The 26,338-nt window shown below is 55.0% G+C and overlaps 2 protein-coding genes across 2 annotated transcripts in view; both read left to right on the plus strand.

Moving 5' to 3' along the window:
• ZNF385C (zinc finger protein 385C) overlaps positions 1-26,338 on the plus strand; it is a 52,474-nt gene that overhangs the window by 24,030 nt on the left and 2,106 nt on the right. The window contains exons 3-7 of the mRNA XM_055332943.1: positions 19,347-19,495; positions 21,323-21,433; positions 23,018-23,183; positions 25,132-25,425; positions 25,916-26,109. Coding sequence (XP_055188918.1) covers positions 19,347-19,495; positions 21,323-21,433; positions 23,018-23,183; positions 25,132-25,425; positions 25,916-26,109 — 914 coding nt within the window. The remainder of the gene's footprint in view (positions 1-19,346; positions 19,496-21,322; positions 21,434-23,017; positions 23,184-25,131; positions 25,426-25,915; positions 26,110-26,338) is intronic.
• CUNH17orf113 (chromosome unknown C17orf113 homolog) lies at positions 14,625-18,869 on the plus strand. Its single transcript, XM_055332929.1, has 2 exons — positions 14,625-15,179; positions 16,457-18,869. Exons 1-2 carry the CDS (start codon positions 14,637-14,639, stop codon positions 17,939-17,941), a joined length of 2,028 nt encoding a protein of 675 aa, XP_055188904.1. The 5' UTR covers positions 14,625-14,636; the 3' UTR covers positions 17,942-18,869.

Genomic DNA, 26,338 nt, shown 5'->3' on the forward strand with positions numbered 1-26,338 from the left:
CGCTGGCAACAGGGCAGATTTCTGGGGGAAATGGGTGAATGCATTCATGAGGGTTATTCCAACTGACAGGCATATAGGGGCCATGAGGAAAACAAGGAGAGGCAGGCTGCTGGCTGGCAAGGGAAACAGAACCAGGCCCAGTGTGGGAGATGGTCAGGACCAGAACTTCTACCTGGTTCTTGACAGTAGCCACCAGAAGCCTACTTTGCAGCCTGGGCTGGTAGCTTTGCCAGAGGGCTACACTCTGAACTCTGTAACAAGGCAGCCTGTTCTTTTGGTGAATACTCAGGGGTCGCCCACTCTGTTCCCTGGGAACTGGAGACAAATTCTCATCTTATTCCTCACCATCCCGCTCCGAGATGGAGTATGTCTTTGGTCTGAGGCGGACACAAAAAGAACAGAAGAGTGTTGTGGGGGCCACATGCGGATACAAAGGGAGAAATAGTGATTGTATGCTGGGGATAAGGCCAGAAAAGCCTCCTGGAAGAAGGGGGCCACACTGAGCTTTGGGAACAGGGGCCTGGGAAGAAGGGACACTGCAGGCAGAAGTCACTGCATAAGCAAAGGCAGGATATGGCCTGATGCTGGGGCCAGCTCCTCCACCTGAGCGCTTGGGGCTGGACACCAAGCGTGTGACTCTGAGGAAGAGTGTATCTGACTGTATGGATATTTCTGGAGTGTTGCGTGTGTGTATATATGTCTGCGTTCAAAAGTCACTCATTCATTCATTAGCTATTTATAGAAACCAGTTCTGTGCAAGCTATAGAACAGTTTGTTTGGAGGATTCGTATTTTTGCTTTTTTCTAGCTTTATTGGGGTATTATTGACACGTTTGTCAGTTTAAGGTATACAGTATGATGCTTGCTACACATATGTATTGCAGGACGATTATCACATAAGGTTTGTTAACTCCTCCATCCCCTCACATAATTATGATCCTGTGTGTGTTGATAACATTTAACATCTCTCCACTTAAGTAGGTAATACAGTATTGTTCATTATAGTCACCACACTGTGCATCCGATCCCCAGATCTTTTTATTCTTAAGATTTTATGTATTAATTCATGAGAGACAGAGAGAGAGAGGCAGAGACATAGGTGGAGGGAGAAGCAGGCTCCATGCAGGGAGCCCGATGCAGGACTTGATCCTGGAACTCTGGGATCATGTCCTGGGCCAAAGGCAGACACTCAACCAATGAGCTACCCAGGTGTCCCTTGATCCCCAGATCTTATTTGTCTTACAGCTGGGAGTCTGCGCCCCTCGACCAACATCTCCCCATTGTCCCCACCCACCAGCCCCCGGCAACCACCACTGTAATCTCTATTTCTATGGTACTGGCTTTTTTAGATTCTGCATATAACTGAGAACATACAGTTATTTGCCCGGGAATTCATATTTTTCAAAGGTGGCATACCTGCCTGTCAAAGAAAGAGCTGTCTGAAGACCCACGCAGACAAGTTTGTCCAAGATCATAACGGGTTTCGAAGAATACGGTATAAGAACACGTAAGAATAACGGTGCTTGGAGAAGTCAGAGGCAGAAGGGAATTGGCAGAAGTCAGGTTTTCCCCTCAGAGAAGTGACACTGATGTCACTTGTTGGATCTTGGAGATGGAAAGGAAATCCCAGGCAGAGCAACAGCTAGAGCAAATGCCGTGGGGCCTGAGGCCCGCAGCCTGCCGGGAGGGGTGGGCAGTGCTGGGTGTGTGGCTGTGGTTGAAGCTGAGCAGGAACCACCCATGAGGGCCTCACAGCCAGGCTGGGTGTCTAGCCTTTGTCCCAAAGGTGATAAGTGTCACTGAAGGGCTCTGAGCAGGAGTTGTCGGTATTTCTAGATGTCTCTAGCATGGGGGAAGGGTAAGACTTGGGGGTGCATGAGAAGAAGGAGGAAACAGGTTCTGGGGTTTTTTTCTGTAGCAGAGCCAGCAGGACTGGGTGACTGGATGATGTGGAAAGGAAGGTGCCCAGGATGGCTCCAGGTGGGGAAGGCCAGTCTTGCCTGGCTGCCCACCCTCCCGCCCCTGCCCCACGTGGCCTCTTCAGGCCCTGCTTCTGGGCAGCAGTCCCTGAGGTACAAGCCTCTCTCTTCCCCTTCTCACCCACCATACCCACCTGGAGAGAGCAGGCGATGTGCGTGCGAGGAGCAAAGGCCACAGCACCAGATGTGGCCAGAGACAGACTGCCCAAGGGAAGGGGGACCCCTTCGTGGGGCTTCCTTCTTCCCACGGTCCTCATCCCCAGAGTTCTGGGTAGGGTTGTGGGGACACCAGGAGACATGATGCCTGCTACTCCTCTCCAGATGATTAAATGGGAAGTGAGTCACTGTCCCTCTAGTCTTCTGCGTGTGCTGTTCTGAGCCAGGATTCTACTCAGTGCCTGCCCTTGGGTATAACGGTCTGGGGGGGGGGGACAGCATTGGGGCCAGAACTTTCTTTTTTTGGGGGGAGCAGACCTTTCTAACAGCCCTGCTGAGGGAGTGAGCAGCACTGCAGGAGCATGAAAGAGTGATGACTAATGCCTAGTGCAAGGGTGAAGGGCCCTCAGATTTCTGGGAACCCTGGAATTGGAGGCTGCAGCCAAGAACCTGTTTGCTGTTGGCCTCATTACTTCTGAGGCTACTCTAGGCCATGACCCCCCAACACCCACCCACTTCCATGGATTTCTCCTGTCTCCTGGGCTCTCTGAGAGCTGGGGCTGGGAGAGGCAGCCCCAACAAGAAGATGCTAGCAATTGCCCTGGGGTTAGGAGTGGGGGTGAAGGAACCTCAGCAATGCTGCAGGCCTCTCCCAGCCCTTGGTGGGTACTGGGCCAGAGCAGAGAGCCCTTAGGGTGCAGCTGACCGGGGCAGCCTCATCCTCTGAACAACAGAGTCACAGTAAACTTTCAAGAGCCATGAGGGAAAGTATGAGGAGCCTTTACCACAGGGCTCTGTTGCTAGACACTAGACACGTGAGGTCTCAGGTCTGTGGCAGCTAGGAGGACCACTCGTTTGTTGGCAGGCTGCTGAAGGTGGTGTGGGGGTGGGATGGTGCTCTGGGAGGCCCCCTGGAGCTGTCACTTTGATTAGGGGTCTGTGGGGCTGGAGGCTTGCAGGGTGACAGGCCGTCACAGGCAGTGAGGCGAGGACCCTCTCTTGCTCAGGCCCCTGAGGCCATCCGTGGGGGGGGGGGGGGACTCTTCCCTCTTCTCAGAGGCCTCCTCACTCAGCCATACCTAAGTGAGCCTGGAACACCTGGGAGGGGGCACAGCATGGGGAAATGGCAGGTGCCCATGCCCACACTTCCCCAATTCCCTCCTGCAGGTACTTCCCCTACTTCCCCTCCCCACCCTCCACCTTATCTGTCTCCTACACAGCAGGCCCTTTCATTCTGCAGGAATGTGTGTATGTGTCTTGAGCCATCTTTCCCCACCCCCTCCCTTGCCCTTCCTCCACCCCTCACAGGGTGGGGCCTGTGGGCACCAGGCACCTCCATCCCAATAAGGCTGAACTCAGTGACCCTACTGACGATCACACACATGCCTGTGCACACAAACACACACACACACACACACATTTTAGGTGGTTCTTGAACACCTACACAAAGGTTTACTGGTTCAAGCCTCTTAGCCCCAACCTCTAGTGTGGATGTTGGGCCAGCCCAGGGCAGGAAAAGCATCCACTTAGTACCCAAACTGCTTGGAAAGCACTTCCATGTGCAGCAAGGCATTCCCTCCTCACCCAGCCACACCTGGAGTAGATGCTGGCACTCAGTTCTCACTTTACACTGGGATGTTGGAGCTCAGAGAGTTTAGCAACATACCCAAAGGCACAGAGCTGGGTTCAGATCCTAGCGTGTCTGACTCCCCGATCCTACCCTCCTTGCTGCTGAGGAGACCAGCATATATTAAGAGACATTGGACCTTGGGGAGGGATGGTCAGAGAAGGCAGACTGGCTCCCAGATGATTCCACAGTACTCAGAACCCATGGCTCTCCTCTGCCTTGTGCCTTGGTATCCTCCACTGGAAAATGGAGATGCCAGCCATCTCCCACTTGGTCTCACCTGGCTGGGGAGGGGAAGGGAGCCTCCGGAAGCCAATCCCTCCCATCTCCCTTCTCTTGGCTGGACTGACCCAGCCATACAATTCACTACAAGCCCCCCCTCCCCGCCACCACCACCATCCTGCAACATGACACCAGAGCAGAGAGAAGGGGATTTTGAAAATGACTTAAGTTCTGACTGGGTCAGGGGGGCCTTGGGTGGGGAGTGCAGAGTAGACTCTAAGGGGGACAGGAGAACACAGATGAAGTCTGATGGTAATGGATTTCAGGGCAAAGGTGCTTTGGGGGTGGCCAGGCATCAAAGTGGTAGGTGGAGGCTGTCCCCCCCAACCCCCACCTCCCCACCCTCAAATCCCACCCCCCCAGCTCCTGTTCTAATCAGGCCCTCCATCTCCTCTTAGAGTCTTTGACTGCACAAGCCTCTTGCTGCATTCTGAGCCCCAGAGATCAAAGACCTTGAGCTCAGGTCATGCCTGAGTCACCGGTTTGATGAGCTCCTCACCCCCCACTCCCCCGCAGATGGATTAATTTCAGTCCCATCAGGAAGCCCTGGAAGGCCTCCAGCCTGTCCCCCCAATCGCTTCAGTACCTCCCTTGGCTGCTGATTCCTCCACGGGGCCCCTCAGTCCATCCCAAGGCCTTTGGGTGCATGTTTCAGAGAAACTGGGCTCCCCCGAATGCCACTGGTAAGTTCTTCTTGCAGTCTAACCAAGAGTGCTAGGTGCCTGCCCTTGGGTATACACAGTCTAGACTGCTGCTGTTCTCCGCCAGTGGCAGGTGACACTCTCCCTGGACCACCATCACATCCTCCTCCCCCAGGGGCGAACCTGACCATCAGACACTCCCCCCTCCCAGGGACCACCTGGAAATGCAAGCTTGTCTGGGTAGAGAATTAGGGGGCTTAGCTCAGATCCCTGTCCTCAAGAAGACAAAGATTCCATCTGTGTCTGGGTGGGTTAATTAGCCGTGGGCTTGAGTTTCCTTCCTCTCCCCAAACGAGCAACTCTGTCCCCCCAGAGCCTCTTCCTAACAAACCTGTTTTCAGGAGCTACTGCTGCCAACCCCTCCCCAGACCCTCTGCGGGCTGTACTGGCTGCTCCAGAGATTACAGGTTATTGTCTGGTGGAGACAGGATGCTGAGGGGGTGGGGGGCTAGCGCTGGGCCTGGGCTTGGAATGCCAGACTGGATCCAGCTGTGGGTTGGCTGCCACCCCCCCACCCCCATTCCACTCCCTCCCAGTCACCAGGTGCTCAGGTGAGTAGAGAGCTGGCCCACAGTCAGGAAGAGGAGGGGGAGGAAGGAGCCAATGGAGGAAAGCAGAGACTAGGGGGGTATGGAAGGGTCTGGAGCAGGGGAGTAATGTCAGAAAGGTTCTAGCTGACCAGATGACCACCCCCCTGCCCGCACTGCCCACCCCAGGCATTGCCCAGGTAGTAGGTCCAATGGTCCTGGTACTGGACTAAGAAGGACAAGCCGCCTGGGGCTCCCTTCCCCCAACACCATGGCCAGTGCTCTGGGATGAAGTGGTAAGGCCTTTCTGGGCCAGTTTCCCCTTCAGCCAAAGGAGGTAAATGTAAGGGGACGATGGGCCAGAGGATGGAGCAAGGCTGGGTAGGAATGAGGGCTCCTGCAGCAGCAAACCCTGAGGCAGGGCGTTAAAGTTCAGCAAGAACTTTCTGGCAGACTGAGAAGGGGCTGGTAGCCCCTCCTTTCTGGAGGTCTCTACAGGCAGGGTCAACTCTGCACTGAAGTACAGGATACACTAGCCAGAGACTCTAGGGAGGAGGGGGATGGATATCCACCCCCCCCAGGCCCCACATCTGCCCCATCCTCCACCCTTGGGGCAGGAAGTGCTCTATGCCTTCCACCCTGGTTGGGATGGGAGCAACCGGGAACCTGGCAGCTCCTTCCAGGCAAGGCGAGAAGGGGCCCTGCCACCGCTGCTTTCCAGCAGGAGTCCCTCCCTCCGCCCTCCCCTCCTGTCCCTCGCATCCCCACCCCTTCCCTCTGTCACTCTCTGGCTGGTTTCATTCGCTCCTCAGACGGCGCTCCGCGGTGCCTCCGAAGGCGAAGGCGGAGAATGCTCTTGGGTGAGTGCTGAGGATGCCAGAGCATGGGGAGGGGGCTCCCCGGAGGGTGGGTCTCTCCTCTCCCTGCCCAAATGTTGGCTGCTATTGTGGGTCCCCAAAAGTTGTCTGTGGAGAGATTCTGGTAGCTAGCTGACTCTTGGTACCTTTTCCCAGGTCCAGGGCTGGGCAGGGGAGCCCCCACTCTGGCGGGGAACAGAGGTGGGGGTGGGGGTGGAGGGCAGGACTGGTCAGGAAACTGGAGGTACACCCTGCCTGAGGGAGGTGTGCTACACTCTGGGCCAGATGCATATTGCAGGAGCCTGTGCCAGAGGCTCCTTGTATCAAATCATACCTTCAGCTGCCTCCAAGGGGCTGCCAGGAGCCTCCAAGGAGGGTTGTGGCAGGTGGGGCAGAGGGATTGTTGAAGAGGGAGTCACTATTTCAGCAGAGAGAGAAAGAGAGAGAGAGAAATGGACAGATGGAGAAGGGCAGAAATCTGGGTGGCTCCTATCTGAGATCCCGCCACTGCCCTAGGGTTAACACCTCTGCCCCCCACCGTTATCCATGGTCTCCGGGCTCACCTCTCCACACACGGGTTGTCTGGCACTCTTTGAGGGAGACAGCCATTACCTTTTCAGAAGTATTTTTGGGAACCCCTTCCATAAAAGCAAGGGCTGGAGGTAGAGTTCTTCTTGTGTCTGGTCTTGGGGGTCTCCCTCCAGCTCAGGAAGGGGGCTCTGGAGAATGTGGGGAGCACCCTCTGGCCATGGTGAAAATCCTAAGCCGACTGGGGAGTGGGCAAGGAGATCTCAGATCAACCCCCCATTCCCTACCTTTGGCTCTGTCTCCTCCTAGACTCCCATTTCCTTCAGTTTTGGTTTCATCTGTGATAGGATGGGCAGCTTACTATTTGAGATGTGTGTGTGTGTGTGTGTGTGTGTGCCTCAGGGAGGACCCTCCCATCTGCCTTTATGACTTGTGATGGGGCAAGAGAGAGACTCTGGGTTTGTCGACATGAGCTTGTGTGTTTATCTGATGCATTTCATGTTGGAAGGGAGGGTGTGTGCATACACCTATCTCTGGGCATATGCGTCTGTACATAGGTCTTTGTATATACGTGTCTCTGTGATGGTGCGTGCCGCTGCCTGTCTGTGGTTTCGTATTATCTGTATATGCCTTACTAGAGGTCCGGGTACCCTCCTGTGTCTGTCCCCCTGGGTATATATGATCTGAGTGTGTCTTTGTTGATCTTGCCTGTCTATGTGTACGTGCATGCTCGTCTGCGTAGCCTCTGGGCCCTTCTTTGCCCCCCGCCGGTGTGGGTGTCTGTCCATCTCTGCATGGGTACCACTTCTGTATATGCACACATCAATGTGCCTACATGGTCTCATCATGAGGGGATGTGTGTAAATGTGTGCCTTGGTGTTTGTGCCTGTTGCCATCTATGTGGGTGCCTATGGATCTCAGGGTGTGTGTTCCTGTGCTTTCCTGTGGATCTTTCCAAGCAATGGCAAAACAGCAGGATGTGGTTTGCCCCGATCCTCTCCCTTGGGTGGCAGCCAGAGTGAAGTTAATTCATAAGACACCTGCTCTGTGCCCCAGCCTCAGTTGGACCCCAGGGGGTGGCCTTTTCTCTGCTACTCAGTCTAGTATGTTTATGTTTGACCAGAGCCACAACCCACCCTCTTGAGGCAGCCATCCAATGAGCTGTGGGTCCCAGCTGTGGACCCCTGGTCAGAGTGGGGAAGGGAGGGACTTAGCCAGGGTGTTGTGCTGCAAAATGCCATCACAGAAGACCCTTCCTCCCCCATACCTGAGCTTTTCATGGGTGTGGGGCTGTGCGGTCCCATCCTGGGACAGGTTTAGGGTCTGCAGTGTCTCCTTTCATTTGAGTGTACCCACAAGCCAGGCAATCTCGTGTGTGTGCATGTGCCATGACTCATGCGTCATCCCAGCAGCCCTGGGGGCCAGGGTTCACGGTGAATGTCAGCAGCAGACGGTGGGTGGTACAGAGCAGTGCTGTGTGAAGGGTGCTGGGGGAGCGTCCAGAAACCACCGGAGACGCCCTGACCTCAAATCAACGTGTGGCCTAGGCCTTGTTTGGGAGAAGAGTGTAACCCAATGGGGGGTGGGGTTGCTACTAGGAGGCATTTCTGAGTGACTATATTGATGGGAAGGGGAGACTAAGTCACCAAGTGCCTAGGCGGCCCCCCCTTTTTTAAAATATATTTTATTTATTTATTCATAGACACACACACACACACACACACACACACACAGAGGCAGAGACACAGGCAGAGGGAGAAGCAGGCTCCACACAGGGAGCCCGACATGGGACTTGATCCTGGGTTTCCAGGATCACACCCTGGGCTGCAGGCAGCGCTAAACTGCTGCGCCACTGGGTAGGCACCCCCCCCCCTTTTTTTGAATACTTCTGTATTTTAATCTTTATTTATTTACTTATTTATTTATTTATTTATTTACTTATTTATTTATTTTGTATTTTTATTTTTAAAGATTTTATTTATTTATTCATGAGACAGAGAGAGGCAGAGACACAGGCAGAGGGAGAAGCAGGCTCCACACAGGGAGCCTGACATGGGACTCAATCCCGGGTCTCCAGGATCATGCCCTGGGCCAAAGGCGGTGCTAAACCACTGAGCCACCAGGGCTGCCCAGGCGGCCCCTTTTTAAATGGCCTCCACACCTAGCTCATTTCTTCCTCAGACCCATCCTGCCCTGCCCTTTCCTCCTCACCCAGCCTTAATTCCCACTTAACAGATGGAGGAAACTGAGGCTTATAGGTAAGGTCCAGCCCAAGGCCTCAGAGTTCAATGTCCCTGGAGCTCCAGGGCAGGCCTCTGGACCCCAGGTCTGGGAGGGATGGTCTGCCACAACTCCACATTCCTCCATCACCTCCTCCCCTCTCCTGGGAACCCACACAGGGGTGAGGGTCTCCTGTGCATCTTAGAGTTCTAGGAAGCCATCACGCCTCTCTCCACCAGCACCCATCCCCCACCGGATCCAAGTATTGCCATTACAAATAACTCACTAGATTAAAAATCGAGCTCCCAGCTCCCAGCTCACTTTCTGAGCTTCCCCACCAGGCCAGGAGTATTGAGCCTCCCGCAGCAGCCTCCCCTTACCCCCCCCCCCCCCCCCCCCGCCTTGACCTTTGTAGACCGCACTGTACTTCCAGCTTCCCCAGGGTTGCAGCCCTGTATCCGGCCCGGGATGTCTTCCCTGGTAAAACTTCTCTTATCCGGCACTTGACCTAATACACAGTCCCCGCAGACCTTCGGCTTCACCGCACCCCCCCGCCCCCTCTTCCCCTGCGATCCCAAAGCATTTCGCTGGGGCCTCGCAGCGCTCCGTTTGGCTCGCCCCTGGGAGCTCGGCCCGCGGAGCCCCTCGGGGAAGGCACGGGCGCCGTGCAGAAGCGATGGCCCTGCCCCCTCGCGCTGGCGGGACAGCCCTGGGCGGTCTCCTCTCCGTCCCCCGCCGCCGGCCAGCGCAGCCCGGGGTGCGGGTGCGGTGCGGGTGCGGGTGCGGGTGGCCGCGGCAGGTGAGCCCCGGGGCGCGGGCAGGGAGGGCGGCCCTCGCCGCTGCTGGCGCCTCTGCGCCCCGGCACCGCTAGTGGCTGCTGTCGCTCAGCGGAGCCCGAGGAGCCCGCGGCCAGAGCGTCCACCGCGCAAGATGGTGGCTCCCGAGGCTCCGTGAGTGAGTGCGGCTGGCGCGGAGCCCGGGCCGGGCGGGGCGCCCCCTCCCCCTCCCCCCTCCCCCCCTCCCGGAGCTTCCGGCCGGGGGGGCGGGGGACCGGCGGGGGCCCTGCGGGCGGGGCCGCGGCGCGGGCGGAGCTGGGGGGGGCTCCGGGACCTTCGAGGGCTCCCCCCACGCGCCCCCCAGAGGAAGTTCCCCAGCCCTCCGCGTCCCGGCCGGGACGAGCGGGGAGCCCCCACCTCCGGGTCCTCGGCCTCCGCCCAGAGCCGGATGCCCCTGGCGCCTCCCTAAGGGCTCTGGGAGGAGGCTGCGGACGCCCTCCTAGGGCCGCAGGAGCGCTTTGAGGCTGACCTGCCAGGGCCGACCGGTACGCAGTCACCCCAGGGCCCCACGAGTTGTGGCGGCTCACCACCAGGTGCGCAGCGTGCCGAGAGGTGAGGGGCCTGGGTCTGACAGGTGCGCCCTCCTGGTCACCTTTTGTCTGCACCCCACCCCAGCAGCTAGCCTGGTTCCCTCAGGTTGTCCATGGCTTCGGCTGGGTTGTTTTAGAGCAGTGCGGTCCAATAGAACTTTCTGGGGGTGAAGTAAATGTCCTCTGTCTGAGCCATTTTCTACAATAGCCAGTAGCCACATGTGGCTATTGGGATCTTGAATTGTGGCTAGTGAGATTGAGGAATTGAATTCTAAAATGTTTTTCTGATTTTTTTTTTGTAAAAAATATTTTATTTATTTATTCATGAGAGCCAGAGGCAGAGACATAGGCAGAGGGAGAAGAAGGGGCCCCACTCCATCCCAGCACCCCGGGGATTGCGACCTGAGCTGAAGGCAGATGCTCAACCACTGGGCCACCCAGGTGTCCCATGTTTTTCTAATTCTGATTAATTATAAACGGCCACATGTGGTTACTACCTACCATATCTGACAGTGCCGTTTTATTTTATTTTATTTTTGATTATTTATTTATTCATAGAGATGTAGAGAGAGAGGCAGAGAGAGAAGCAGGCTTCATGCAGGGAGCCTGACGTGGGACTTGATCCAGGGTCTCCAGGATCACGCCCTGGGCTGCAGGCGGTGCTAAACCGCTGCGCCACTGGGGCTGCCCTACAGTGCTGTTTTAGAATCCATCTTTCCATACATCCTCCCAGAGTGCCTACTCTTTTGTTCTTTAATCAAAAACATCCTGGGGAATCCCTGGGTGGCTCAGTGGTTTAGTGCTCGCCTTTGGCCCAGGGCGTGATCCTGGAGTCCCAGGATCAAGTCCCATGTCGGGTTCCTGCATGGAGCCTGCTTCTCCCTCTGCCTGTGTCTCTGCATCTCTCTCCGTGTCTCTCATGAATAAACAAATAAAATCTTAAAAAAAAAATCCTAGGTCCCATAGTAATTTTATCCTTCTGCAGAATAGGGCAGGATAGCCGGTTTCTAGGTATATGGAAAGGAGTCGACAAATTTCTGAAGGGTACCCCCTTGGAGTTGCACCTTCTCTCCATCCTAAGATCCTTTGGATGGTGGTGGACTGGACAGGGTCACAGAATCATGGGATCTCGGGAGGAAAGGAGGTCAAAAGCAGTTGATTTAACCACCCAACAGGTGCCCAAGGCCCCACTCCGTTTTTCTTTCTGTTTGAAAACTGGTGCTTCCTTATTCACTCCCCAAATTTTGTGGAGCACCTGCAGGGTGCCAGGCAGCATTCCTTCTCAGAGGTTCAGATGTGAAGTTAGTTACCTTTCCTGCCCTCAAGAAGCTTGCATTCTTGAGAGAGAGGGAGAAGAAGAAGAAGAGAGAGAGAGAGAGTGCCAAGCAATAGAAATTGGAGAAAATAAGATTTGTAAACCCCGAGGTATACAATGGAGGAAACAAACAGAAAACAGTGACAGAAAAGAAAGGGATCTCCTGGGAGAGGATAAAGAAGTCTCCTTGAAAGAGGGGACCAAAGGGGAAGTGAAATAGGCAGTGTCCAGAGGAGTTGGAAACATTCTAGAAGAAGGTACAGCATGTGCAAAGGCCTTGGGGATGGGAACCTGGCACTCTGGAGGAACTGAGGGAAGGCTAGTGTAGCTGGAAGGGGAGAGAGGCACAAATGGCTACCAGAGAGGTCAGCAATGCCTCGGCATCTAGCTGACCCTGAAAGGGATCCTGGCACTGGCCTCCAGAGAACAAGCAGTCACAGAGGGCTTTGAGCAGTATGTTTTCAAAAGCCCCCTCCACCTGCTCAGAGAGGGGTAAGAGTGGAAACTCAGAGTGCCATCCAGAAGAGACTGCCATAGTCCAGGCAAGAGATGCAGGATGTCCTGGATGAGGCTGGTGGCAATGGCATAGAGAGAAGAGACAAGTTACGGGCAGATGGTGGAGGTGGAGCTCAGAGAGCCTGTGGATAGACCAGATCCACAATGTAGAAGAGAGCAGGGGCTGGAGGGGCAGGTTTCTGGCCAGAGCATCTGGGTAGGAAAGCATGTGTCTCCTGAGCTGGGGATGACTAGGAAAGGAGCATATTTGTAGTGACAGACTGATAGTTCCGTCTAGACAAGCCACAAAAGTGATTAGATCAAGAGGTGTGATGCCTAAAGGAGTGGCTGGGGCTGGGGTTATTTCAGGGTGACCAGCAGAGGTGGTTCTGAAATTTGGGGACAGTTTTAGGTTAGGAAGAGGAGGAGGGGATGACATCAGAGGCCGAGGAGTGCTGATGGGGACAGTGGACATAGGGTCTTAGAAGTCAAGGAAAATGCATGTCTCAAGGAGTGTGAGGTGAGCAGTACCAAATGCCACTTGGCATCTAAGGGAAGAGGACTGATGAGTTTCACTGCATCTGGCACTTCCCTTGTACTGAACAGGCTGCCCCTGGAATTCTGTTCATCTGCCCTCGTTTTACTTATCTACTAAGTGCTAGGTTCCTTGAAGGGTGCTACGTATGTCTATCAGGAGGACAAGACAGTCCCTGCTTTCCCAGAGCACAGTCCTCTAACCAATAGCCTCAGAAACAGGAAATTCTTTCATACAGCCCAAATCTGTCCTTCCATTCTCTTAAACAACACACTTTTGCCAAAAGGCATCTGCATGCTGAGCCCTGTACGGGATCCAAAAATGAACAAACGTGATATTCGCCTTCCAGGAACCAAGTGCAGAGACACACAGAGAATCCCTGGGTTTACCATATTGTATTACCCCCACACAGAGAAGTATGGGATACTAGAGGACAGGCACCAGCCGGGGTTGGGGGTGGGATCAGGGTGGCAGAGGGGATGCGGAGCTGCTCTCTAGGAATGCATGGGAATTAGCCAGGGAGGAGGGATAGGAAATTCCAGGCACAGAGGATGAAGGCAGGAGCAGAGTAACAGCTGGGTGTGTGGGGGGAATGGTAAACCTTTGGAGCTGGCCCTGCAGCCAGGAGCAGCAGGAGGCTGGGGAGGGCCTCGCTGGCTCATGGTGAGGTGTGTAGATTCAGGCAACTACTTAGGATACCAGGGAAGAGGTGGAAGCAAGGGAGCGATCCGTGTGTGAGCCTGCTCTCTGGATGCTGAGCAAGGGATGAATTTGGGGGCTGACTGCAGAGGTGGAGGTAGATGCATAATCCAGGTGAGATAGTGCAGGCTAGAGTCTCAGCGTGGCCTCTGGGGTCAAGTGGACGTAGATACTAACTCTGTCTCACCCAGTTACTGCTGTGGAACCCTGGGCAAGGCACTTAAAATCTCCCAGCCTTGGTTTCCTCTTCTCCAAAATGAGAATGATACCACCCTCAGAGAGTACTTGCAAGAGTAATCTTGGTCTTCTCATGTAGTCACTGCAAAGTCCTTAGCATAAGACCTGACTTGGTTTACAGCTGACAAATGGTGGTCACTGCTGCTGTTAGTAGTAGACATTTAGGGGACAGGTTGAGGGATAATAAGGAGTTTTGGCCGTTGGCTGGACGTGGCCTTTTGGTCCTGAACGGCTCACCTGGCCTCGTGCCTGGGGTGGTAGAAGAGTGAGCAAGGTACAGGCAACCAGCTAGCTCCTTCAGTCTGGGGCCTGGCCCCCACTTCTGGGCTTCCCTTCCCAGAACCACACCATCGGGGTGCCTATGTGTGCGTGTGAATGCACTCGTGTGTAAGTTTAGGGAAGGGAGATCCAGAGAAAACAAATACCATTCCTCGGCCCCGTGGCTCTGAGAGCTCAGCTTTGTGCTAACTTCATTCTGATGAAATAAATGATTGTGGACTGGAGAGACTGGCCATCCCTTAAATGAGGAGTCAAGGTCTGAATTTCAGTTCTAGTTCAGTCACAGATCATTCACGAGCCCTAAGAACTGCTGTCCTGGACCTGGACTCAGTGCCCCCACGTATAAAATGTGATTGGACAGATGATGCCAGTCTTTCCAGAGCTGAGTTCTCACATACTTCAACAATCAAAGCAAATCAGTGCCTTGTCCCTGATTGGAAGGAGACCCTCAGAGTGGGCTGGGGCCCCTAAGCCTTCCCAACTTTGGATAAAATTCTATGGCCCTTTGCATGACTCCACTCATTCCCAGTAGTCCTTCCCCATTCGGTCTAGTCCATTCGTCAGTTGGGGAGTGCTCTGCGGGCAGCATGAACCCATGGTGGGCCCCCTAACACCTCTCCCTTGTCTCTTTCATCTCCAGTCTCCCACCGGCGGCGCGGGAATAAACTTCCCCCGCTAAGTTAGATGGATGGTCCCCATTAGCCTGGCGTGCTGCTCCCCTCCTGCCTCCCCACCAGCTTCCATTGTCAAGGGAGGTGCTGCTGTGTGCAGGGGGAGGCTGGGGGCCCAGAGCATTCGGGTGGGGGTTGGGGGTGCCCTGCCCCTCGAGCAGGAATGGTGCCCCCAGGGAAGAAACCAGCCGGAGAGGCCTCCAACTCCAACAAGAAGTGCAAGCGTTACTTCAATGAGCACTGGAAGGAGGAGTTTCCTTGGCTGGACTTCGACTACGAGCGGAAGCTGATGTTCTGCCTTGAGTGCCGCCAGGCCCTGGTGCGGAACAAGCATGGCAAGGCCGAGAATGCCTTCACGGTGGGCACGGACAACTTCCAGCGCCACGCCCTGCTGCGCCATGTCACGTCGGGGGCCCACCGCCAGGCTCTGGCCGTCAACCGGGGCCAGCCCACTTTTGAGGGTCAGGCTGAGGGAGGAGGGGCCTACCCAGACCTGGAGACCACCCCCACCTCCAGGGGCGTCAAGGTGGAGGTGGACCCCGCCAAAGTGGCCGTGCTGACCACGGTGTACTGCATGGCCAAGGAGGACGTACCTGACGACCGCTGCTCTGCCCTGCTTGAGCTGCAGAGGTTCAACCTGTGCCAGGCACTGCTGGGCACAGAGCATGGTGACTACTACAGCCCCAGGCGGGTGAGGGATATGCAGGTGGGTGGCAGCCAGAGGTGTGGGGGAGGGCTTGAGGAGGGAGGACATCGAGCTGGTCTGGGTGCAGTGCCAGCATGCCAGGCCCCCGGGGCAGCAGCCAAAGTACTTCATTCATACCTTCACCCAGCAGAATCTTTCACTGAGGCGTACTATGTGCCAGGCCCTGGGCTAGCTGCCGGGGGCACAGCCACAAAGAGGCCAGACCAGGCCCTGTCCTCGGAGGTATGGGGGCTTTCCCTCACTGCCTAGGCCAGAGGTGCAAGCTGGTCACCTTGGGGGCTTGACTGACCCACAGATGTATTTTGTTGGTTTTCACAGTGCTTTTGGAAAACCTAAGTTAGTTTCCAGGTTAAAAAACACACACACACACACACACACACACACACACACACACACAAAAACCAGAGAGATTACATATAAAAATGTGGATTTGTGACTTCTGAAAAGCTAGGTCCCTGTGCTCTCATGCCATGAAGACCAGACCCACAGCCTCTCCATTCCCTTTGGGGTATCACTGACCCTCATCAAGCCCCATACCACCTACATGGCCCCTTGGGGCGTGCGAGTTGCAGCTCTGTCCAAGGTACCAGCTGTGTGAGTCCTAGGGAGTGGCATGAGGGTGAGGGGAGCTAGATCTCATCCTACAGAGAGATGACAGATGGACAAACTGAGCATACAGTTGGGGCTCTATGTAACTAGGAGGGAACATGTCTGTCAATTAATCCCCGAGCAGCAAAGTGGAGGGAGAGCCCCAGGATTAAGAGCTGGGGCAATGCTGTCGAAACTACACACAAAATGCTGCAGAATCTTTTTTTTTTTTTTTTTATGATAGTCACACACAGAGAGAGAGATAGAGGTAGAGACACAGGCAGAGGGAGAAGCAGGCTCCATGCACCGGGAGCCCGACGTGGGATTCGATCCCGGGTCTCCAGGATCACGCCCTGGGCCAAAGGCAGGCGCCAAACTGCTGCGCCACCCAGGGATCCCAAAATGCTGCAGAATCTTTATAGTTCCTCAAGCATCTTTACACTCACAAGCACAGCCAGTGTAACAAAAAGTTACATTTATAATTGACTACAACCTTTTAAGGAGCTGAGAGGCAGGTAGTAGCCTGATTTCAGAGCTGAGGAAACTCAGGCTCAGAGAGGTGAAATGATTTGCCCAAGGTCCCAGAGCCAGTAACAGCAAAGCCAGGATGGGTCTGTCTGCCCCCAAGGCCTCCCCTGCTCAGGACAAGCCTAACTTTGTCCCTCCCTTTCTCTCCCTGGCTGTCCCAGGTGGCCATTGCCAGTGTCTTGCACACAGAGGCCTGCCAGCGCCTGAAGGCATCCCCGTATGTGGGGCTGGTGTTGGATGAGACCAGGGACTGGCCTGAGTCCCACAGTCTGGCCTTGTTTGCCACTTCGGTATCCCCCTGTGATGGCCAGCCGGCTACCACCTTCCTGGGCAGTGTGGAGCTACAGGAGGGTGAGGCCACTGCTGCCCAACTCCTGGACATCCTGCAGGCCTTCGGCGTGTCTGCTCCCAAGCTGGCCTGGCTCACCTCGAGCCTCCCCAGTGACCGCCTTGGGCATGTGAGCCTGCAACTCCGGGCTGCCTGCCCACTGCTCACCGAGCTACACTGCCTCCCTGGCCGGACAGATCCCGAGCCCCCTGCCTACCTAAGTGAATACGAAAGCGTGCTGGACGCCCTATTCCGGCTCCATGGTGGCCCCAGCTCCCACACGGTCCCGGAGCTCCGGGCGGCACTGGACCTTGCAGCTATTGACTTGGCAGGACCGCGGCCAGTGCCCTGGGCGTCCCTGCTGCCTATTGTGGAAGCAGTGGCTGAGGCTTGGCCTTGCCTGGTACCCACACTGGAGGCCTCTGCCCCCACCTCCCCTACAGCGAGGCCACTGGCTCTTGCCCTGCGCCAGTTCACCTTCGTGGCCTTCACCTACCTGCTGCTGGACACTCTGCCCACCGTGCAGAAGCTCCCCCTTGTCCTGCAGCCAGAAGAGCCGGACTTAGCCTTGCTGCAGCCCCTGGTGATGGCAGCGGCGGCCTCCCTCCAAGCACAACGCAGCTCGGGTGGGGCGCGCCTCCAGGGCTTCCTGCAGGAGTTGGCTTCCTCCTGCCCCGACTCTGGCGGTGGGCGCTGCACCTACCGCGGCGTGGAGCTGCTCGGCTACTCTGAGGCCGCCGTGCGGGGCTTGGAGGGGCTGCGGGGGGCCTTGCTGGACTCCATGCGGAGGGGACTGTGGGACTCCTACCCCGGGCCCTCGCTGGACGCCGTGACCGCCTTCGCGGCGATCTTCGACCCGCGCGGCTACCCGCAGGCACCCGAGGAGCTGGGCGCGCACGGCGAGGGGGCGCTGCGGGTGCTGCTGCGCACCTTCGCCCCCGCGGTGGTGCGCCAGCGGGCGCTGGGCGACTTCGCGCTCTTCAAGCGCGTGGTGCGCAGCCTGGGGCGGCTGGGCCCGCGCGCCCTGTGCGCCAAGCTAGCGTGCGCGCGCTCCGAGCTGCACGAGCTCTTCCCGGACTTCGCCGCCCTCGCCGCGCTGGCCTTGGCGCTGCCCGCGGGCGCCGGCCTCCTGGACAAGGTGGGCCGCAGCCGCGAGCTGCGCTGGTGGGGGCCGAGCGGGGCCGGGGAAGGCCGGGGCGGCCCGGCGGTGAAGATCGCCGTGGATGGGCCGCCGCTGCACGAGTTTGACTTTGCGCTGGCCGCGGAGTTCTTGGAGAGCGGGTGGGCGGAGGGGCTCCTGGGGTCGCGGCTCACGTGAGGGCGGCCGCCGTCCCTCCGCCCCGCCAGCCGGGCGCCCTGGGCGCCCCAGGGGCCAAGGCGGATTTGGCCAAGCTGACCGCCTGACTGTGGCCTCCCACCCCCCTGGCGGGTGCTTCCTCCGCTCCACGCTGAGCCTGGGCCGCGAGCTGGCAGAGATGCTGGATTTGGGGGCACCCTCCACATCGCTCCTGCCCTTGCCAGAGTTTGGTGAGGAATAGGTCACCTTTTCCCCTCTGGATCCAGCCCACGCTGGGGTCCTAGAAAAGCTGAGGAGTCTTGGTCGGAGGGAGAGAGGAAGACTGGGTCTCAGGGACTGAGGGATTGAGGGAAAGGAGAATGGGTTCTTGGCTCTTAGCTCCCCTCCTGGCAGCATATCTTCTCAGACAAAACTGGAGAGCAGATGACTTTCCTTGGTTTTGACACACAGCATGGCACCTTCTCTGTGCACAGGCTACCAGTTCAAGGGAGGTAGTGGTGCCCTCCCTCCCCTACCCACTGATAGGTAGGCTGCCTGAGGTTCTTCTGCATATGGCTGTGTATATAGACATATACATCTGTAAGTGTAAAATAAACCTATCTTGCAAATTGTTAACACAAAATCTAAAAGGACTTCTTACGGTTTTGCAATGAGAAGGTCCAGGAAAGTCCCAATGGACTGGATTTATTTCTAATTCTTTTCTTCCTCAAAGTCTGGCTGCGCCCAAAGTTCCTAGCCTTCCCCTGCCCTTGCCTCAGACCTTTAAGACCAAAGACTGTAAAACCACAAGGCTGGACCGGCCAACTCTGAGGACCACCCTCCAGCCTGACCCAGGGGTTGGAGGGCTTTCTGCCTCCTGGGAGGAGTCGGGCCTCAACAGAGCTAGGGGAACACATCCCTTCAGATTCCAATGGGTTTGCCATTCTCTCTGTCAGCCTTGCTGTACATGATGTGGGGATCAGGAGGGGGGGCAGTTAGTGAGAGGGGAGGGGGGCTGGACTTTCCCCAGGCCTCCTGGGTTTGGGTTTGACTTGCAATAAATGGAAACCCGGTGCATCACACAGTCTCCATGGTGGTGTGTGTGTGTCAGGACTCCTCTGTCCCCTCCCTTGGCCTGACTCTCCGTTAGGGTTCATTGGGGCCCTCAGGCTGCCTCCGGAGGGGATGCGAGGGGCGTCCTTCGGGACTGGGAACTGAGAATGATGTTCTCCCTGATTCTGCTCCCCCAGTTGAGGCGAGAAGAGACACAGAAGTGGGCTGAGAGTGTCCCTGGGGCTTAGCCAGTGCTACTCTGTGAGGAGGGAGACAAGAGTTTCTGCCCTGGCCCCATGCCCAAGAAGCCCATCAGCCTCTTTTCCTGGCCATGGAGGCCAATGCGAGCCCTGTGGCTCCCCCATTTCAGACCCTGCCCTTCTTCCTCCTGCAGCAGGCCCGGCCTCCAGCGCCCCCAGCCCCCTGCTGGCCTCCCTGCCCCTGCCTGCCAGGCCTCTGCAGCCCCCGCTGGACTTCAAGCACTTGCTCGCCCTCCACTTGAATGGCGCCACCCAGCTCAGTCTCACCCCCAACTTCAGCACGGTATGGGGGGCTGGTGGGTGGGGGGCTTGCAGCCGAGCCTGGGGGTGGGCAGGGAAGGTGGGTGCAGCTGGGCTGGCTCTCAGAAGCTGGGTATCCAGAGGAGCAACATCCCCAAGAGTGACTAGGCACTCCCCAGACAAGGGTCCCCGGGCCAGCTTTCACTTAGGCCAAGGAATGGGGATGGTGTCACCCCCACCCCAATAACAACTGCTGGGCCTGGGGCCTGGAAGTTACCCTTGAGTGTTTGCATAGGGACATTTATGGGTGATCTGTGTGTGTCTGTGTGCATTTGGGGTGTACCCTTCAGTTTTAGTTTATGTCTGTAAGGGTCTTTGTGTGTTACTTGTGGATGTGTGTGTTTATAAACAAATTATTTGTGCCTTGGTAATTGTATGTAGTTAATGTATGTACCTGTGTCTGTGAGAGATTTCTTTTGTGTCTTTGTGTCAAGTCTGTACGTATTTGGTGTGTGTCTAACCTCTGTGTGTGTGTGTGTGTGTGTGGGTGGGTGGGTGGTTTGGGAGATTGTGAATTTGTCTGTGGAAATGTGCCATTTGTACGCGTATGGGTGTGTATCTTTCTGCATGGCTCTGTGATTGTAACTGCCATGGACTCTGAGTCTCTGTATTTCCACATGTGCACCTGTGTGAATGACAAGTGTAGGGAGCATGAATTTTACTTCGCTACATGAGCTAGAAGATGTACCCCCCTTTCTTTAATTCTGAAACATCAGGTGTAATCATCAAGGAGCCCTACTCCATCCTGACAAGATGGTGGGAAATTCAGTCACAGTAGCCCTTAAGAGTCCCATTCTTTCCAATCTCCGGGTCACCCAAAGGTCTGCAGGAGCTTGAGAGCCACGTGGGGAGGCTCTCCTGTTCTTTGGTCCCTTCTATCACTCGCTGACACACCATGCCCGCAGCCCCTTGGAAGCTAGTATGGCTTTGGTTGCCTGCATCGTGGGGCATCCTGTAGACTATTCTGGCCTGGTGAGGTTGAGATGAGGGTTAGAACCTCTTTCTGTGCTCAAGGAAGTTTCTGAAACCATGCTTTCCTCTCAAAGCCTCTGTTCTCTCAGGAAGGTTTGGAGAGTTCCTCTTGATAGGCAAACCCAGACAACTTCTGCTTTTAGACCAGTAAGCAGCCTCTGAGAAAAGGGAACATAAAGGCTTAGTTTGATAGAAGGGAAAAAAGAAAAGTTAAAATAACGAAAAGGAAAAAAACCACATAAATTAATATTCCAAAGAAATAATCCTACTATGGAGGTGGCCTCCATGTGTTGCCACCTGCCCCTTCCTGGCCCCATTCCTGCCCTGGCCATGCTCTCACTCACCCTCTCAGGCCCTGTGACAGTGGCAGAGATGATAAGATAAGCTGTCTCTCCTCTAGCCCCCGGGGCCCAGCACAAGGCTGGGTTATGGAAGAGGATTTCCAACATAGACTCTTTGTCCCCTCCCTACTTCTCCCTGCCCCCAGCTCTGTCCCAATAGTTATGATTCTTGTGAACGAGGGGATAAAAAACAACCCAGAGACCAGAGGGGCACCAAGAGATACCAAGGTGATCATCAGGACATGGTTCTATTTCTCATGATCATGGAGATGACCCTGGCCATCCCCCTGCCTCCAGGCAGAAGCCCAGGCGAACAGAGAAAGTCAGCCAGGGAAGAGACTGTTCGTTTTGTGGGTCTTCTATCCACAAGGATGGGGAAGTTCTTCCTGTGTCCTGATGCCTGCCCTCCTCGATAGTCTTTAGTTTTTGGCATTGTGTACTGCCTCCACTTCCAGAGCCGACCCCAGAGTTATTGTGCCCTCCCACCCCCTTCACAGATGGACCCTATCCAGAAAGCTGTCATCAGCCACACGTTTGGGGTCCCTTCCCCTCTGAAGAAGAAGCTCTTCATTTCCTGTAACATCTGTCACCTGAGGTTCAACTCAGCGGTGAGAGGGAGTAGTGGAAACAGGCTGGGGAGGGGGCTGGGCAGGAAGAGGGCTGGACACTGGCTCTTGGGGTCTTTCTTGAAGGAATAGGACTGGGCTCTGTATTTCCTATCTCTGGGTGCAGAAGGAGCGCTCCCAGTCCTTTACCCACCCTGACCTCTCTTCTCTCCAAATTCTTCTGCCTCATCTCTAGTGGCCCTGGGGACTCCATTTCCCTCCCTTCTGCTTCTCTCCTGTGTTCTGGATCCTTCTGCCAGAGAGAAGACTGCCCTTCTCTGCTCTGGGTCCCAGGGGCCTGGTTTGGAGCTGAGTTCTTAAAGCATCCGAGAGCTAATGTGTTGAATATGTTCATGCCCATCACCTTAATTAGTTTTCATGATACTTTGTGAGATGGAAAGAGGTGCTATTATTATCCCCACTTTTCTTATGAGGAAACAGCCTCAGAGAGGTTAAGTGACTTGTCTGAGGCCACACAGCTGGTGAGTAGCCGAGCTGGGGTTTGAACCCAGGCCTGGCTGACCCCATGGTCAGCCTACTGACCTTTATACCACAACCTATCCCTACATAGTGGAGAAGCTTCATTCTGGCCTCCAGGGAAGATTTACCTTCTGTATGAACAACTCTGGGGCTTGGCGAAAGGGTCTAGGGAGGGGGCACAGGGACCTGTCTTTCCTATACTTGGGAGGAAGAAGCAGTGACCCCTGGTTGAAGCAGGGAGGGCACTAAAAGGCCAGACTCAGGGGTTCCCTCCAGGTTTTCAGGTTATAGGAGCCTTGCAAGAGATGGACAGGACTTTACTTGGAGGGAGGGGCCATGTCTTCTCCATCCTGGGCCCCTGGCACAGAACCTAGCAAAGAGCAAATGCTCAAAAACCATTTGCTGAAAAAATGAACAAAGGGATAAATGTTCTGGGGTGCACATCCCCCAAGTGTGAGGACTGCTCTATTCTTTCCATTTGTGCATTTATGAACTTGTAAACTCACATTCGTAGAGCACCTGCTCTATGTACTAGGCCCTTGTCATTTGTGTTCTATTTATATTTATTTATTTATTTATTTATTTATTTATTTATTTATTTATTTATTTTCTTAAAGATTTTATTTATTTATTTGAGAGATCAAGGGCAGGGGCAGAGGGAGAAAGAAGCTCAAGCGGACTCCTGGCTGCATGTGGAGCCCACCTTGGGCCTTAAACTTATGATCCCAAGATCAAGACCTGAGCCAAAATTGAGTCAGCCACTTAACCAACTGATTCACCCAGGCGCTCTTCATGTTCTTTTTAATTCTTACAACCCTGTGAGGTCACTATTGCCACAAAGTTTACGAGTCAGCAAACTGAGGTTCAGAGAGGTGAGGCAACTAGCCCAGAGACACACAGCTAATAAGTGGCTGAGACAGAATTGGAAGACAGAGGCTGCTTGCTGGGGGCTCATGTATGAGAATGAGTTCTATAAACCCTAGGGCCACACACAAGCTGTGATGACAAGGATTCACCTCTTGTCTGGCGGGAGCCCTTCCTCCAGCTCATGGAGGGGGCATGCAGATTCAACAAATAAATGGTGACCCCAAGCCCTCCCCTCCTCAGAATCAAGCCGAAGCACATTACAAAGGCCACAAACATGCCAGAAAACTCAAGGCTGTTGAAGCTGCCAAGAGCAAACAGAGGCCACAAACCCTGGCCCGGGATGGGGTGCTGGTGTCCCCAACCCCGACTCCAGCCAGTGGATCCCCTGGAGAGCCGCAGAGCAAAGGTCAGTCCTGAACTCTTCCCCACTCCTCCCCACTCCCCAGTCCGAATCTGTTTTCTGGTGAGGGTTTGGGAGCTTTCTGCTTTTTATTTTTGCTTGTGTTGGGATAGCCCATACATACAGAGAAAGGCACAGATCATAAGTGTTGAGCTCAATAAACTTTCCCAGTCTGAAAATACTGAGATCAAGAAACCAGACACAAGCATCCAGAAGCCCTCCCAGGGCCTCCTCCCAGTCACTACCTTGTTGTATTAGCTTCCCAGGGCTACTATAGTGATTGACCACACTGGGTGGCTGAAAACAAGAGACATTTGCTTTCTCATAGTTCTGGAGGTGAGAAGTTTGAAGTCAGGGGTGACTGGGGTTGATTCCTTTGTGGGGGCTCAGAGGAAAATCTGTCCCATGCCTCTCTTCTAGCTTCTGGTGGTTGCTGGCCATCCTTGGTGTTCCTTGGCTTATAGATGCGTTCCCCCCAATCTCTGCCTCTGTCTTCACATCACGTTCTCCCCGTGTCTCGGTGTCTCCACATGGTCTTGTTTTGTTTTATTTAAGTTGTTAGTTAACATGTAGTATATTATTAATTTGGGGGTAGAATTTAGTGGTTCATCAGTTGCATATAATTAATACCCAGTGCTCATTATATCAAATGCCCTCCTCAATGCCCATCACCAAGTTACCTCACCAGCAACCTCCCTCCCCTCCAGCAATCCTGTTTGTTTCCTAGAGTTAAGACTCTCTTGTGGTCTGTCTCCTCCTCTGTTTTTATCCTATTTTATTTCCACATGGTCTTCTTATAAGGACACCAGTCATTGGATTAGGGCTCACCCCGGTCCACCATGATTTCATTTTAACTACTTAATATCTGCAAAGACCGTGGTTCCCAATAAGATCACACTCTGAGGTTTCGGGCAGATGTGAATTTTGGGGTGACACTATTTAACAACCAACACCCCTCTCCAGAGAATCTTGACTTTTCTGCCATCGATCAGTTGCCCCTGGTTTTGATGACTCCTGAGTATGGAGGTTTTGTGTCTGGCTTCTGTATTGTTCCGTGTAGCTGTAGTTTGTCTTTTTCATTGCTGAGTAGAGCTCTCTCTCTCTCTCTCTCTTTTTTGAGTAGAGCTCTTTTAAGAAACCATACACTCTTTTTAAAAATATATTCTCCTTTTATGGCCATTTGGATAGTTTCCAGTTTTGTCTTTTTTTTTTTTTTAAGATTTTATTTATTTAAGAGAGAAAGAGAGAGCATAAGCCGGGTGGGGAGGAGCAGAGGGAGAGGGAGAAGCAGTCTTCCCACTAAGCGTGGAGCGGGACACGGGGCTCCATGCCAGGACCCTGAGATCAAGACCTGAGCCAAAGGCAGCCCTGGTGGGTGGCCCAGCGGTTTGGCGCCGTGTTCAGCCCAGGGTGTGATCCTGGAGATCCAAGATCAAGTCCCACTTCGGACTCCCTGCATGGAGCCTGCTTCTCGCTCTGCCTGTGTCTCTGCCTCTCTCTCTCTCTGTGTTGCTCATGAATATGAATAAATAAAATCTTAAAAAAAAAAAAAAGAAAAGACCTGAGCCGAAAAGGCAGATGCTCAGCCGACTGAGGCACCCAGGCACCCTGGAAAGTTTCCAGTTTTATGCTATTATGAATATCGCTCTATGAATATTCCAGTGCATATTTTTGGTGACTTCCACTTAATTAACAGTTAGCTAACAATTCTGTAAAGTATTGGCTATGAGGGCTTTCTGAGACCCCTCTGTCAACTTTATATGTTCAGATGGGGAAGTTGAGGCTTAGAGGCCCAGGTCTGCCCAGTGAGTTGGTGGGAGAGTGGGGTCTGGAATTCATGCTGGCCATCCCTACATCAGGGACACCTCCACTCTGCCATGCCACCCCCAGTAATACCACTACTTAAAATCATGGTCTCAAGATGATTCTTACTTGATGCCTTCCATCTCCCCAGCAGTTCCTGCAGCCCCTCCTCCTGGCCCCCAACTCCAGCCACCGCTGACTCCAGACCCCACACCCAGGGAGCCGGCCCACTCAGACCTCTTGGATCATGCCTCCTCTTCCTCTTCTTCCTCCTGCCCGCCCTGCTCCCCGGAGCCTGGGAGAGAGGCACCAGGGCCTGAGCCAGCAGCAGCTGCTGTGGGAAGTGGTGTGAGTGGGGAGGGCAGGGGCGAGAAGGGGCGCCTCTACTGTCCCACGTGCAAGGTGACCGTGAACTCTGCCTCTCAGCTTCAGGCTCACAACACAGGTCAGTGTGCTGGAGTCTAGGGGAGGAGAGGAGCAGGCCATCTGCTCTCGCCAGCTGCAGGCAGGCTGGAGTTTCTGGGCACTTTGCTTAAGGGCTTGGTGACACAGGCATTGTGTTCAGCAGTGATTGGGTGGGCATTCTGGGTCTTCCAGCTAATGCTTGAGGTAGGAGAATTAAGAAGAGAAGTCTGGGGCAGCAGGAGCTGAAGGGTCACTGGGAGAAGGTGGGAAGCACCTCCTCCATCTGTCCTTAGGTTGGATCCAGGAGAAGGCATGAGAAAAGGGTGGGAGGAGGCTGGCCGGAAGTGACAGTAGCTGGGAGGACCTTGCAGAGGTGGGGAAGAGAACGTTCAGGTGGCCGGAAGGGAGAGCAGGTGCAGAGCAGCCTGGAGGCTCAGCGGGGCAGCCAGACTGACCTAGTTCGGAGGGGGTCTCCATGGCCCTTGGAGCCCCTCTTCAGTGCTGATGGGCTATCTTCTCTCCTCCCTCAGGAGCCAAGCACCGGTGGATGGTGGAAGGTCAGCGAGGTGTTCCCCGAAGGGGCCGGGGCCGCCCAGTGCCCCGGGGAGCTGGACACAAGGCCAAGAGAGTGGCAGGGGGCCAGGGGGGCCGACAGGGGCCCAGCGCCCCTTTTCACTGTGCTCTGTGTCAGCTCCAGGTCAATTCAGAGACCCAACTCAAGCAGGTGGGAGAAGTGAGGCCTGGGACTGGGGCTGGAGCAGGGCTGAGGGGGTGGGACTGGTGTTGGGTGCCAGGGGGGAGCAAGCAGAGGAGGAGGCGGAAGGCTGGAGGGACAGTGGGCTCCTGGAGGGCAAAGGCTAAGATTTACCTCCCCTTCCAAAGGTGACACCCCGTAAATGTGCATCTAACATGTGACTCATGGGTGGAGGATGGGTTAGCCAGTCTAGGGTGAT

This window comes from Nyctereutes procyonoides, unplaced genomic scaffold (genome assembly GCF_905146905.1).
Source record: "Nyctereutes procyonoides isolate TBG_1078 unplaced genomic scaffold, NYPRO_anot_genome, whole genome shotgun sequence".
Classification (NCBI taxonomy): domain Eukaryota; kingdom Metazoa; phylum Chordata; class Mammalia; order Carnivora; family Canidae; genus Nyctereutes; species Nyctereutes procyonoides.

Excerpts from the sequence above, each read along its gene's own strand:
- CUNH17orf113 (XM_055332929.1), top strand. The coding sequence starts at position 14,637 with ATGGTGCCCCCAGGGAAGAAACCAGCCGGAGAGGCCTCCAACTCCAAC. Across the intron at positions 15,180-16,456 it reads GGCGGGTGAGGGATATGCAG|GTGGCCATTGCCAGTGTCTT; the intron begins GTGGGTGGCAGC and ends TGGCTGTCCCAG.